Source organism: Triplophysa dalaica, chromosome 18 (assembly GCF_015846415.1).
Source record: "Triplophysa dalaica isolate WHDGS20190420 chromosome 18, ASM1584641v1, whole genome shotgun sequence".
In the NCBI taxonomy this organism is placed as follows: domain Eukaryota; kingdom Metazoa; phylum Chordata; class Actinopteri; order Cypriniformes; family Nemacheilidae; genus Triplophysa; species Triplophysa dalaica.
In genome coordinates, this window is record NC_079559.1 from 15,125,205 (window position 1) to 15,141,213 (window position 16,009).

The 16,009-nt window shown below is 36.5% G+C and overlaps 1 protein-coding gene and 1 long non-coding RNA gene across 2 annotated transcripts in view; one reads left to right on the forward strand and one right to left on the reverse strand.

Moving 5' to 3' along the window:
- Positions 1–16,009, reverse strand: part of slc15a4 (solute carrier family 15 member 4) — a 74,827-nt gene that overhangs the window by 38,864 nt on the left and 19,954 nt on the right. The window contains 1 exon segment of the mRNA XM_056772980.1: positions 2,510–2,668. Coding sequence (XP_056628958.1) covers positions 2,510–2,668 — 159 coding nt within the window.
- Positions 4,545–5,373, forward strand: LOC130440102 (uncharacterized). Its single transcript, XR_008909520.1, has 3 exons — positions 4,545–4,701; positions 4,945–5,063; positions 5,273–5,373. It is a non-coding gene; the product is annotated as an uncharacterized LOC130440102 (long non-coding RNA).

Sequence of the window (16,009 nt, forward strand, 5' to 3'; positions counted from 1 at the left end):
AATATTTTATGCTTTGCATCTTTTTTGTGTCGTACATTTAAGGCCGGTTTCACAGAAAAGGCTTTCCTTAAGCCTTAGTTAATTTAGGATGTTTAAGTTGATTTTATAAAATTATTCTGTAAAAAAATACTGTTGTGCATCCTGAGACAAAATCCATAACACTTACATGCAGCAATAAAAAAATTAGGAGCGCATTTAAAATGTTAGTTTACTTTTGTACTAGAGTTTACTATTTATAAGGTAGCCTATGTGTTTGTAAAATGATAATTTTTGTTTCATTCTGTGAACTACTAACACTATTTCTGCCAGTTTCTATTCGAATTTATTTGCAGACAATAAAAACTGGAGAAACAGATGGAATTAACAGGAAAGACACTCTGTGTTTTTTCAGTCCTCAAATACTTCATAGTTCAAGTTCTTATTCACTTTTAAGCAATACAATAGTAATATTTGTAGATGTATTTAAGAAAAGTAAAAAAAATGTATGTGATACCTTGATTTTGATCACAGTTTTCATGTGTCTAGTCATCCTGTCAGTCTTTCACATTGCTGTTGGATTTTGGATTGATTTTAATGAAATTCAACTAGTCTCACATAGTCAGGCCTTCATACTGAAGGTTTTGGAACTTATAGCCGCTTTCTTTGGCTGAGGCCCGCCCAAGAGGCCACATGACTGACAGGTAAAGCAACCAATCACGTTTTGTTTCGGAAATCTCCCCGCAGTAGCAGACCGGTGTAAATTTATGAACGTATCAAAAGGTAACACAAACAACAATGATTATAAGTCTATGCCATGAACCTCGCATACTTCTAAGAATTAAGCGTTTAGTCGATCATGATGAATTCTTATAGCAACCGTTGTAAACACGACAGCTTACGTCTTAAATCAGACGGCTTTGTGTTGTTTCCAGGCGGAATGTTACACAACCCAACACACGTCTTCCGGAAATGCTGTGAAATTAAACCAATCAGATGATGACTTAGAACATGCTGAAATGTTTCCAGAAAAGTGTGCCTTATGCATCAGACGTTTAGCCAACGGTCCGAGGCTGAGACTAAAATTCAACAAACACTGGACTAGAATGGCCACAATACATCTAGAAATGCTGATTAAATAAAAATTTGGATCTCTCTTAATTTTCTCCACAGCTGTATTTTTAGATATCAGAGCTAGTTGTTTTTAGTTAAGACAGCTCAAACATTCATTTTAGTCCAGGACTAGCCTTGTCTGCGAAACTGCAATAAAGTACAGTATGCATTATAATAGTTAGTACATCTGGAAAGTTTCCTGCAATTCTCATCATGACATGAATTACTGCAACTACTGCAGATCTCAGCAGCAGTTGCAGACACAGGTAATAGGAGCAGGTCCACACTGCATTAAGTGCAATGTTTCTACCAAACTTTGTGTAAAGGGATTTCGTTTCCTTTTATCTACTTCCTTATTCATCTCAAGCCCACTAGCTTTCTTAGACTTTCTTGTATTCCAGCAGGAGCGAGATGTTTTTCCCCGGCCATCTTAAATGCGCAACTGGAATAATGTATCGCCAAGTGCTGATCGATCGGCGCTGATTGATACAGCCGCGGATGCCTTACCAAGCAATTTCAGCCACGGTTTGGACAAGAGCTGCTACACAAAGGCAAGGCAGAGAGGAGTTGACTGCAGATTTTAAAGGACATGCATTGATTAGCACGGTCATTAGGACAGATGAATGATCCTACAGAAAAAAACTCTACAGTACACGGAAGAGACCGAGATCTGGAGGACAACACACACATTAAACACTGAAAACAATGACCAGTTCATTTATGCAAAGACATCTTGCTTGTATGCATTTCTATATATAAGAAACAAAAACATGTCCAGATTATCATTACTGTCGTATAATAAAAAGTGCTCTATCATTAAAGACCCCCCTTACATTTGGCGCACATTGTGCACCACTGAATGTTGAAGGTCATGTTATATATAAAAAAACAGGATTTGCACATTGGTTTTAAAAGATGAATAAACCAATACCCTTAATATTCTCAAACACACACTCTCTCTGCTTCATCCAGACCATTATTGGAAGCTAAGCTGCAAAAACAGGTCGTTCAGAAATCATGGTATTCACACAAGAACCGTGAAAACATTCCCATACAACATTTACATATCACCTCCTATTCAGTATTCACCAGCTTGACCCGGCCTGACAAACTACAGCATGAATTACATGACGAGGTCGGCAAATCATGGGGTTTATTCAAGAATTTTTCATTGTTGTGCGATCTAAGAAATACGCATTCAAAAAGAAAAGATATGAAAAGCTCACTTTTGCTAATGGGAAAATACCAGTTATAACCCTGCGTTACAATCGACCTTAACATAGGGATAAATTACATATAAAACCAGCGTTAAACACAGTGTGAAAAGCCTATTAGAAGATCTGATTCTGAAGATGTGTAAGTTGCTAAGAAGGTTTATGGAAAGTTAAGTGTCAGATATCAAAACCTTAGGACCACCTACCTGCGATACTTGCGAAGATTTCACTGACACCAATGAGGACGTATTGAGGCACCTGCCACCATATGGGCAGATCTGCTGCATAGTAGGTGGCGCCACCGAGCGACTGCTGGATGGGATCTCGGGTGTGGATGATCTCCAGACGCTTTGTTTCTAAAATGCCTGTATGGGGGAGGAAGGACAAACATGGAGATGCATCACATATACATATTTCATAGCTGAATGCAAAACACATTTGTGACCCTGGACCACAAATCCAGTTATAAGTTTAACAGATATATTTGAAGAGCTCTTTTTCAAAACGCTACAAATCCATCCTTTTTTTAAAAAAAATGTTGGTTTATTTCTTTTTGAAAACAAACAAACAAGAGAACATATGACATCAGGGACTCATACTATAAATTAATATAAATCAAATAAATGCAAATGCATGAAATAAATAACAGCCAAATAAAATAAATAGTAACAAACTAAATAGTAAAATAAAATAAATATTTTCAATTTCATGTTTCAATATTTTCCACCACAAACAACAAATTTAAAATTAACACGCAAAGAAATACCACTAACGAGTGAATTCTGATTGGTCGAGAGGACATATGGCAATTAGGCTAAAAACTAGCCCTGTAGCGACGTGTCGACTTAAAAAATTCGACAACGTCATATTTTTGCGTGGACGCTTCGCAGCAGCTTGCCACACACACGTGGGAGACCAAAACATGGGTTTGGGAATACTTTAAATTTAGTCCCAAACGTAAAGGTGTTGTTATTTGTTGGCATACCACGCCAGCACAACAGCAATGTTGTAGCATATGAAGCGGAGGCACCCCATTGTCACTCGTGAAGGAGACAATAACAAGTACGTATTAACGTTGGCAAAATGAATTACATGTTTGTGTAGTGAAGCTTGAGCTCTGCGCACTTCGGTGGTGCTACACTGTAACGAATTGCTGTAAAAACTACAGCGTTATTTTACAGAAGCTGACTGTATTTTAAATAATACAGAATATTGCTGTAAAGTGCAATGCATTCTGGGGTCACGTGACGGATTAACTCAATGTACAGAATATTGCTGTAAATTTCAAATCTACAATGGCGGGATGATCTTCAACAGTCGAGATTGGGGTAGTGCGCAAAATGAATGATTCACACCTGTGGTAACTTATCACGTATTTTTTTTCCATATTTGGTAACTATCATACTGGTAACTTTATATAGAGGTATCTAAATTCGCGGTTCATATTGCTAACCCCGGATTCAACCTCCATCCGCGGGGACCGAAGGAGTCTTGCGGGGTTTCAGCAGCGCCGTCGCGGTAAGATTTCAAACATTCTCCGTCGCTATAGCACCTGAGGACAGAAGTTGTTCATGTTATTTAGAGTTTTTGTTCACACCAGGAGTGAAGGCGTATGTGACGAGCTACAGTTCATTGTATTAGTAAGTTGACGGTTGTTTTTTTAATGTTGAACATCGCGCCCGCCGTAGACTCGGTAAAAGTTACATGCTTCGACAGTTGGGATACCACACTCGCTCGTGATTATTTTGTGGTGTAATTCAAATTTGCAAATGCAGTCATCCGTTAAATCGAGCGCCCAAATTAAAATGAGTCACCATAGCTTGAGGTAAGTCGATGTTCACGGAGGATAGCCCGGTAAAGTGATTAATGTACGTAACCATCTAGATATACAGTATATGTATCGGAGGCCAGCTGAGAGCTTGAGCAAAAGACGTTAGCGACACCCTCATTGTATAGCAGGCCTGTCTCCCAAATAGGACCGTTGGTGGGAGTGAGACCCGTTACAAAATACTAGTGTGACAATTTCTTGACCGTGACATCCCTAACGTTAGTTGGATTACATTTCTGTATAAGTACGGTTTTAAGTGTAAGTTACTCTGTTTAATTTGCTTAGAGTTTGGTTGTAGAGTCACTTATACTAAAATGTAGTTAAAATGTAAAATGCTTAAAGATAATTGTATAGTCACTATTAACTATTACTATTGTCACATGTATAATTGTTTGTTTTAGAACACACTTTGCTATGCAGGCCACTGGATGCTGACTACTGAAGGTTAGGTTGTGTGTGACGGTTCTCAGCACAGCTTCATGTCTGGCCTTCCCACTCTGTTCATAGCATGTTACATATTCAATCTTGAGTACCAGGATGGGGCAGCATGTACTTGGAGTCCAATGAAAGGTATTAATTGAACAACTTCCTTACCTGCTTTTTATAGATATGTTAATGTTATATACCTGTTAAGACCTTTAAAACAATATTTCTCAACGAGAGATGCAATTTTTTTGGGCAAATTATTTAGAAGTCTCCCCTATTTAACACTAGCAAGCTGATGATTTAATTCATGTGTTTTAATATAATATATTTTGTACATTTAATATATAACATTTAGTTTTTCCTGACTCTTTGTGGATATTAATCCAGAGAGTGGAACAAGAAGCGTCATCTAAAATGCCAGGATACAGAAGAAACAGGTTGCAGTGAACCCACATGTCGCCGCTCTTCTAAACACAATGATGAATATTCAGTGTAATCGATGAAAAGTAAGAAGCACACACACACACACACACACACACACACAGACACACGCACACACACATACACACACACACACACACACACACACACACACACACAGATCTCATCATTGAATTACATCATTTTATTATTCTCTGACTGTAGATGTTGTCCTCTGTTTTTCTCTGACTATAAATTGAATATCTAACATTATTCTCTTGTTTCGTTTCCATAGTTCCAGCTACTTGTTGTGCTCTGATGGATCAAGATGTGGACCGTTTTACAGACTCACTTGGGCCTTGTTTTGCAATGTTGTTTCATGATGGTAATGTTGGTTAACGTGTTTTTTAAACATGAATGTTTAAAGAGCCATGTTGGATACTATGAAGTTCTTACTGAATAAAATTATTTCATGTACAACAACGTACACAATTTGTCTGTAATGTATTTTTGTATCAATTAAAAAAAAATAAACACTGTATATCCAGTATGCAAAACATACTGGATATACAGTGATTTATGTATTTCTTCTAAATAAAGTAAATTAAAATCAAGCAATTTGCTGTAAAAAATACAGCATTATACTGTTGCTATTCAAAATTACAGTTTTTCCTGTATTCTGCAATTACAGTAAATGGCTGTAAATTAAATAACAGTACTGTGGCTGTACAATTTACAGTAACTGGCTGGCAACCCTGCTGCCAGTAGTTTACTGTAAAATTTACAGGATTTTTTTTACAGTGTAGCTAACTATCTTAGCTCTCCGTGCAGTTTGTTTGTGCTAGGTAGCTACTGGCGCCTAGACCGCTGTGTTTAGCTAACGTTAGATATCGTCTAATGTTGGCTTGAATGCAAGCTAGCTAGTGGCTGCAGAACACCGCTGTCTATATTAGCTGACGTTACCAAGCACAGAACAAACTGCACGGAGAGCTAAGATAGTTAGTTGGTTGATTGGTAAGCCTAGCACCACCAAAGTGCACAGCTGCTAGATTGCCACGTTAGCCTTCAAATAAACTAATAGCATAGCATAGCACTACAATGAGGTTAGGAGTAGATTTAAAATACCCCACAGTCATAGCTGTTGTTCTAATATGCATTGCTTTCGTAGTTTCTAGGGCAAAGCAAAGAACCTTGGTGTCATATCTTGGGAAAGAGATGTAATGCCCGCAAAATATACGCAAAAACAGGAATTTTATATTGTGTTAAACACTCAGGAATGTCTATACTGTGCACTATACGTGATTTTTTTTGCACTACAACTTTAGAATTTTTTTGAACAAGAGAGTTATGTCGGTACTGTGAAGAATAGACAGACTGCGCTTTCATTTTGTATAACAGTAAAATAATTGTATTTATTTTATATTGCGTAAAGCAGAATACCTTTTGCTGTGCAAAACGGTTGTTTAATAAAGTATATTATTAAGATTTTTTTGTTATTTATTTGAGATACATTATGGTTTTTATTAACGAGCAACAGAAAAATAAGCGTTAGATAAATTGCCAAATTAGTTGTTAGATTAGTCGACTAATCGATAAAATAATCTTTAAATTAATCGTTTAATAAATAATTGTTTACTCCCAGCCCTACTAAAAACAGTTTCTGCACTTATAGCGTTTTGGAAAGAAACATTTTAGAACATTTTAAACAAGGAAATATAGCGATTCGGCATGAAACATTGATGGAGCAATGAATATGTTTAGTACACAGCAAAATGGCAACTCATTTTGTTTTTTAATTTGGCGTTTAATGCGTTTTGGATAAGAGCTCTTCATTTGTAGGAATAGCCATCAATACATTGTTTGGGTCAAAATTATCGATTTTTCTTTTATATCCAAAATCATTACCATATTAAGTAAAGACCATGTTGATATTTTGTAAATTATCGAACGTACATATAAAAACTTTATTTTTGAGAGTGGATGCAGCACGCCTACAAACTTCACTCACGTCACGCTCTTTGGGAATGAATCACTCAAGTTTGGTATCTACTGTATGTACAGCTTAGAATTTCTGCTTTCGCGTTCATCTACACGACACAATTTCATTACAGCGGTAAACCATTAAAGAGCCTTAAAACAAACTTGTTTCTTGTAAGCAACAGCCTGCTACAGTGACTCTGATGGACAACTTTAAAGGCGATTTTCTCAATATTTAGTTTCTTTTTCAATTTCCAAATAATTGTATTTCTGATGAATATTGCCATATCCTTACAAACCACATATCAATAGAACGCTTATTTATTCAGCTATCAGATGATGCATAAATCATAATTTTGAACGTTTTATTTTCTCTTGTGAGTGGTTTGTATCCCAGGGTCACATTTGTTGGAATATAAAAGATGGTAATAAAGAACCTGTGGTACGTTCCAGTGTATGGAATAGTGACAGACCAGTTTGATGAATCGCTCACTTTTTGTCCATTTTGAGATTATTGTAAACAAATAAATTGAAAATAAATTAAATTTCATTTCGTGCACACCTATCATGTGTTCTCATTTCCACCATCACCCTCTCTCCTTTCTAAATATAGGCATCAGCTAATAAAAAACACTATTACAGTTTGTATCTGTAGTGGGCACGTTTCTGGCTCAGTGTGTCCAAGCGACAGATGTGTGTATGCATGTCTGGAGAGAAAGTTCATGTAACAGTGGATGAAAAAACGTTTGACCAGTCCATTAATGGATTAAATGTCAGGTCAATAGCGGCGCTTCATGCAGGTCTGAAAGAGTTTACCTCGCACACACACACACACACACACACAATTACATCAGCTTGGGTTTAGCAGGTAATCAGAGAAGGTGACAGAAGCAGAGATTGCCGAATTGGTCTATCTAACAGCTTGATCTGATAATAACAACGTTGCAAGCCTTTATTCAGATAACTTATTGTGAAATCTTGGAAACCTTCCGTCATTTAGCTTTTATAACTGCATATTTGATATATGATGTGTTTCCTGCAGAACTATTGACTGAATCTACAGCTGCACAAGCAGGGCTTAATTTCAAGCGCTAATGGAAAATGTTCGTGCTGACCTGCTACGTGCATATATTTTACTAAAAAGCACGTATAATAATTATAATGGTAATAAGTATTTTATTTTGGTAATGAACAGGCTGTCAAGTTTGAGATGCTGGAATATTGTGTGTGCGCGTAAGGTGCCGGCACAATGGGTTTAGCTATTACTTATAACGGCACAAAAACTGATGATTTATGGTCAAACATATATGACTATGAGTATGTCCTTAGATAATGCAAAGTTAGCTACTTTTAGTTGTGTGCAGACTTGCACTAAAAGCTGTATAATGTGCTCTTGCAAAATAAAGAAAACGTACAGGATGCGCTCAGTCTTCTCCCTTCCTTTCTTCCCTTTTGTTTTGTTAATCTGTTAATTGTCAAATATTCAGCCTTTATATATTCCCCTCACATGTCTTACATCATATATTGAAGGAAACTTGTCATGATGGACACTTCAGATAGAGTTATTTGTTGTTGGACAAATGCTTCAAAGAGACGCAGAAGAACTGATGAATTACAGTTAACGGATTATTAGATGCTGAAATGTCTAACGTTATACACGGCAATATCCACCTGCACTGCACGTATAATTTAAGCATAATGTTAAACTTCTGAGTTTTATGGAAATGTTGAGGGCTGTATTTTATTTGTTGACATGCACAAAAATTCACAAATGTTTCCATCACCTTGCACATTTGAACTAAAGTAAACTCAAGATAAAATCCCTTTCAATTTCATTGATAATTCTGAGATTATTGTCGCATGTCCGTTTCCATTTATGCTTTTCATTCGCATTTTCAATAAATCTAAATAGTTTAAAAAAAACTCAAGAGATTGCACATTCCTGTGACTTCTCCGCAGCCCACTAACTTGATGGATCTGCCATGTCCGATTATTCCAGCACCTCGTAATTGACAAATTAAGCAGTAGGCACAAGCAAAAGAAAACGTACAGTGTTTTCCTTATGGACCACAAGATCACGCATTGTGAAATGTCGCCATTCGACGTGTCTTTTTATCCATTTATTCATTCATTATTCAATTTACACATTCATAAATATTTTCATACTGTATCTACATCAACAATGTTTTGCTAATAAGTGAATGATTATGACAGAAAGACTGTGCTGTATTTAAACTGTGAGCAGTGTGCAGCTTAAGTGGTTCAACCTTGGGAAACTAATTATAAATTATCGGCTACAATATATATATCAGCCTGATTTTTATTATCGGGGCCATACCGATCTATAAAGGGAAACTGATCTAGGATAAGACTTTGCACTTCATATGTTCAAACTATAACACCTATACAGGGCAGCTAACTCAAAGTTTTCCGTTAACAAAACACTTTCTCATCTATCGTCTCCTCACCCAAACACCAGAAGCACTTGCTCTGATCTGTGGCTACGGTGTGTACAATTTAGACTGGAATACAAATGATGCCTTGAATTAAACAGTCTTTGGTTAAAAGTGTGCCCTGAGGTAGATTAAAGACCTCACTTCTGCACTTCCAAGAAATTCTAAACCTAGACAGAAAGAAATAACATTTATTTCTGGTGAAAATTCATTGGAAGTGGAATTGCCCCCAGGCATCGTCTGCCATGTGGCGGTCGTTTGTGTGTTAGCAGCTTTGTTGTGAGAGTGGCTTGTCCTAAAAATGCCCGCTTCCCGAGAGCAGAACAACAAGTGTGTCCAGGTGTGTGGGCATCATCTGTGCCTGCGGGCAGCTTTGAGTTTAGGGTTGTGCCACTGCCAAACACCCATCTGTTTGGGCACTGTTGTGTAAATGTTTTGGGAGGGTCTGGAAGTGTTTTGAGTATTTTAAAACCCATCAGCCATGGCTGGATTCATGTGAGGATTAAAAGTAATCCAGTACAAGAGGTCTAATACACACAGGAACACACAAATATATGCGTGTTGGCAATACTAGAAATAAATAAACTGTATAAACACAAAAAACTCACTTTGATGTTTATTGGACCACTGCTTTGCTCTAGAGATGCACTCTGTATATAGAAAATAAACATCATCGGTTTGACATTAAATATTAATAGTTGTTAATGAATAAATAACATTTAGAGAGTTTAAATTTAATTTAATCTTCAGAATCTGTATTGGTGGATAAATTTAGTATCGGTTCATCTCTACTTTGCACTTTTAGTTCTGGCCAAATCAGAAGTTCTGAATGTTGGTCAATCTGCTTTTTCCCAAAAATATGAATGTACAAATTTTTTGGGGAGTAACAATATCCATACAGTATAATGTCGTAAAATGTTGAAAAACTTTCAAATCAGACTTACTGTCTAATGGCCTAATGCCCATATCCAACACAATTCCATAATGTGGCAAATTTCTGATAGAAAATCTAAACTGAATGAACAAAATGTATACTGAAAACTGCAACATAAATGTATTTATTTCATTTCAAATGATTACAATTCAGATTTACTTTATTTTTGGCCTGCACCTGAGCCCTTGTGGTTTGTTGATATGCACTGCGTTTTTTAATTTTCCTCTTTCAGATAGAAAAATAACATTTGATAGTTGAAAAATATCAAGTGGGTAGTAACCAGACTGTAAGAAGTCAGCTTGCCATATCAAAAAAAAGAACCAGGTCTGAACTACATTTTAAAAGCAATTATGCATGCACATATTGATGGAAACATTAGTGACCTTGGAGACGTCAGGTGAAATCACAATTACATTTCGATGATTCCTAGTAAGACCTATAATTTGCATTAAAGTAAATAGGGTCAAATTTTATTTTCATGTTGATTTTTAATAGCTTGTGCGAATCTCTCTTGTCATTCCCACTACTTTAGGGTCGCCACATTTAAAGCAATGACCTACCTTAGCCAGACCCCGCCAAAAGCAGCAATTATTTATCATAATTTGAAGATATTTCATACACATTCTACACTCTTTCAAGACTTTGAACAAAGACCTGCAATTTACCTATACACTGTGTGCGTGTGTATATATTAATGCGCTCGGGGGTATGAGACATGGTCGAGCTGAGAAAATAAAAAATAAGAGGGAAGGGAAAGGGACAGGGAAAAGAAGGAACTGTGGCAATACTATAGGTTTGATATTAATGAGGGCCACTAAAAGACTCTTTTCCCAAGATATCTCATCTATATAATAACCCCCATTAGTTGGCTTCATTATGTCTGACACACGGCTCTTACCACTCCATGCATCTAAATATATACAGCGTCTACAATAGTCCTCCCTTACATGTTTTTTTTTTATTGAATATATTAACACCCAATAAGCATTCTTAAACAGCGATTGTATCAGGTAGTAGTGTATTAATGAGTCAGTGCATGTCATTGAGTTGGTGCACAGAGGATGGGACAGTCCCTCTTTCGAGAAAGAAAGCAGGAGTCCCAAAGGTTCTCATTAGTCTGATCTTTAGAACACACACACAATACAAAGTGAGTGTGTCTTGCATATATTAATTCTGCAAGGGTGCGCCGGCGATTTCCCTACTCACTTTTGGCTACATCAAAGCACTGGTTATTATTAGATAACATCTGCATTGTGCGCTGAATATAGACATTCTACGTGTTCAGGCTGTGTTATGCGATACCAAGGTCATATGCATCTTCATATTACCAAGTGAACAGTAGTTGTCTGCAAACTGTTCAAATCATAACATGAAATGGTTTGATAAATTGAAGTTTAGCCCTGTTGGGTGTATTTCCTATTGAAACAGTAAGTTGGGAATTGTGAGGTAAAGGTTTTGTTTAAATAGCCAACAGTGTTTAGTTTACATCACATCCCTCAATCAAAGAGAGGCTACTTGCACTTGCTATGCCGAAAGTAGGGGAAGAGGACAATCTCAATTTAGAGAGTTTTATTTTTGTCCTTGCTAAAATGATGAGTCATAAAAATGTTTGTCCCGTTTTCCCCGAAGATAAAGACTATATTTTGAAATGCATATACATGTTAAAAGTTCATGTTCTTAATTAAGGAAAACTTTCAGGATTACACCAACATGCAGATATTACTAATAGACTACAAATTACTTAAAACTTAAAATATATATATACATTATAAATCTTCAAGGTTTTAGATCATTAGCTTTAAGAATCAAGTTCTGGAGTACTGGCGCCAGATTCTCTAAATATAAGGACAAAATATAAGATTGCTATTAGGAGGAATTATATGAGGTTTGTAAGAATGTTCCTAAGTGCATTTCTCGAACATTTCTTTAAAAGATATCAAATATTTTTTTGTACGAAAAAACATGACATATGCTTTGTCGATTATTATACTCGCCTGCTCATGAGGTAACAGTACATTTATCCATCTAATAAACTGAGCGTGCGATATGTTTAACAGCATTAACAAACACAAGTTAGCTAAAATGTTAGCTAACATTAGTTGTATATGTGTGACCGTTTCCATTTTGAGTTGCTTTGTAGAATAAATGTAAAAGTTTTAAAAAAACTGTTTGCGAACAGGGATAATGCAAACAATGGGAGATTAAAATGCATTTGCTGGATAAATTCCCCCAAATAAATTAAACTTTTTTTTACAAGTTACAAAAATGTTACTTGACTAGCCAGAGTTGATCTTGTTGCAGAGCATCTGTAGTGTTATTATAGTCATTCATAAATGCCTGAGCAAAGTCGTCAAAGTATTTCTGTATCTGCCTCCCAGAACTGTCACGACTGAATTCCCAAACAGCAGGCATCCATGAAAGCAATGCATTTACTGTGTTTCGTCTGCTTTCTTTGCGCACAAGTAATTATTATATATGAAAATTATTATATTTAGTGGCTTCTTGTACTTTTCTTACTGATTTTTAGTGCCATTTTAATAGGAAGTAACGATTTTCATCTCTTTGACTCGTAGGATGCAAACTGGGCTTATTCCAATTTTCCTTATAAGCTGAATTTGCACACGGCTAGTGATCACCACCAATTTAAAATGTGTCAGTGTAAACACGTCTTTAAAGAAGACTTTATATTGACAAAAATGAAGGGTGGTTGGTTAACACAATAAGAATAAGTGCCAACATCAACCACAATCCTGCTAGTAAAAAGTGTGACAACATGAGACCTTTACCCACATTTAAGTCATTCTATTAACAGGAACCATCAAATAAAAGCGGAAGCCAATCAGCAGCAGAAAACACCTGTAAAAACGCAATCATCCTACAATCATTTGATGTCAATCTGAGGTTGTTTTGACTGTGTGGAGTTTTTCTGAATTTTGTGGTGTTTACTGCTTAAAGAATCCCTCATGATGACTACAAACCCACATTCAGTCGGGTTTGATGGCAGCCGAGACAGAAGAGGAATTTAAAACGTCTAAAGCTCTCTCTCCCTCACCGTGCCGAGCCTGACAGCGGTTTGAAAGAGTCAGAGAGTGAAAGAGGGGAAAGAAAAATATTCATACGCTCTCACACTCCACGGCGTATGTCCCAAAACTCATCTCACTCAAAAAAGCGCTTTAGTCTGAAATATGTCAGTGGCTGGACGCACTGCACACTGTCAGGCTGACTAAGCTCGGTTTAATCCACTGGGCTGAGCTGGAATTGGACTGGGGACTGACTGGAATACTGGGTGAAGTCACAGCGAACAATGAGATGCAGCCGACCTGTCAGCGGTGTCGTCTTCTACAACCTCTGAACAAGCACTCTTTCTCAACGTTTGCCTCAAACTTTTGTGTGTGCGTGGACACAATTGCAAAAAGTGACTTTTCGCATTGACAGTGCACAGTGTCAGATAGACTCTTCTTCAGAGGGGACACATGAGAAATACTATTGAAAATAATGTACTCAAGTATTGGAGAGGTAAGGACCGTCTCTAAAAAGCTTGCGAGGTGTCTTTCTAACAGGTTATTTTATGCATCATAAGCATGCCCATAGTGAGGTCCAACATGACCCATGAGTGTAAGTATAAGCGATGCGTCAGATGTTATTTATTTATTTTTTCACGCAAAAAATTACAATTCTTTCATCATTTATTTCTTCTCCAGAACCATAGAGAAGATATTTCGAAGAATGATGGCAACCAAACAACACTGGATCCCTTTCATTTCCATTGTATAGACACAAAATCCCTGATATCTTCACAAAATATCATCTTTTGTGTTGTGCAGAAAAGTCACAGACATGTTTTGAATAATGTGATTGTTGATAAATGAAGACAGAATTTGTATTTTGGAGCGAACGATCCTTTATCTTTTCTTTAATAAAACATACACACAAAAAAGTGAGTGATTTGGACGTAAAACAGACCTTCCCGAAAACTCTCTTCCGGATTCACATATACATCGTAAATGTCAGATTTAATAGTGAAATGTGTGTATGTTAATGAATTTCATGTGCTTGCACACTCATTCATAAATAGCATAATCCTATAAATTACAGCTGCGCAATTACGTATCTAGGAATGCTGTGGAATCCTCTTGATTTCATTCTCAGGCTATACGCATAACAATAATTTAATAAGTTAACATGTGTCCACCAAAGCATTTTTAGCCAGGTGAAATAATGCCTGGTGCTCTTCTGAAAATAACCAGCTGGTGGCGCTTGAGAACGCTTTGGATGGACTGCGCGTTTTTCCAGAAACATGTTGGATTCTATGATTATGGAAAATCCACAGCAGCAACATGTTACGATTATTTTATTTTTAAGATTATTAATGAATATAAAAATGCAATTACCAGCAATGTTAACTTCTCAATTGATGTATAAGTGTGATGGCTGAAAAATTTACTGTTTATCCTGACTCTCCTCCACTGTGATTGGACAGCTGTGTTACACGTGGTCTGCGTTTACCCAAAGTTAAAGAGTAAAAAACGAAGAAAAAAAAGACAAGCGAAACTCATAAAATATCATTATGATACAGTTTGACAAAAAGAACACAGAACATTTGAATGTTTTATAGACCACTTACAATTCAAACCAAATAACATTTTTAAAACACAAACTTGTTTATGAATCCGAAATTTACGTCAGAATGACAGATTTCATTCTGCTCGTGTTCTACGAATGAGGGCCAATGTTCAAATCCTTATTGTCATCCTTATTGTTAAACACCAAAGATACATTATTTTGTGAAAAAAATTAGGTAACAGTTTATCAATGGTAAATGGCTAAAATGCTGTCAAGTTAGACAACCCACTAAGTCCTCTAACTTTTTTTTCAGAAAGCTCCTCTGGAAAAAAATATGTTAAAAGGGAACAAGAGAATAATGAAAAGTGAAAAAGTGCTGACTCATGTTGGTATTTTCAAGGAAGGTGGGCTGTATGAATATTAACTGTCAGAACAAGCGGAAATATCGATCTGCCTTCTGCAGGGTTCAATAGAGCCGGCTCAAGGTTGGACAGTAGTGACAGAATTCAGAGGAGAGACCAGTGGCCTGTGTGGAGATGTCAAAAGCAAGTGTGTGTGTGAATGTACTGTATGAGCCCCTCATCCAATCTCTGCGAATAGACCCAACACATGACCGATCGCTGCACCTTATCTGACAATGAAATGCATTATCTAACATCTCTTGGATAAATAGAGTCATCAATTTAAGATAATCAGAGTAACAAATAGGTAATCCATATAATTAAGAACAGACTATGCTGATATTGATACTTTGCATATATGGCATTCATCTATACAAAAGTCATCTAAGGGGGCCTCCAGAAGATTCTAGGGGGATTATCTCTTCTTTCTTGCTACATGTATACTTTCCAGAATTTGTATTTATCTTTATAGTACGATGTTTTTACTACAGTTCCCTTTGTTCAACAAACTGGGCTTTGTACAGTAGTCTTTGCAAAAGAAAAATTCATTTTAGGTTGGGTCCTCACAAAAGAATCATCATATTTGGGGGTCCGTTGCATCTTAAAGTCTTAAACCACTGATCTATACAACCTTAAAACGAAAATATAAAAAATATATAAAATAGACCGATTTTTTACAGGTATTTTCAATTTTATACATAATT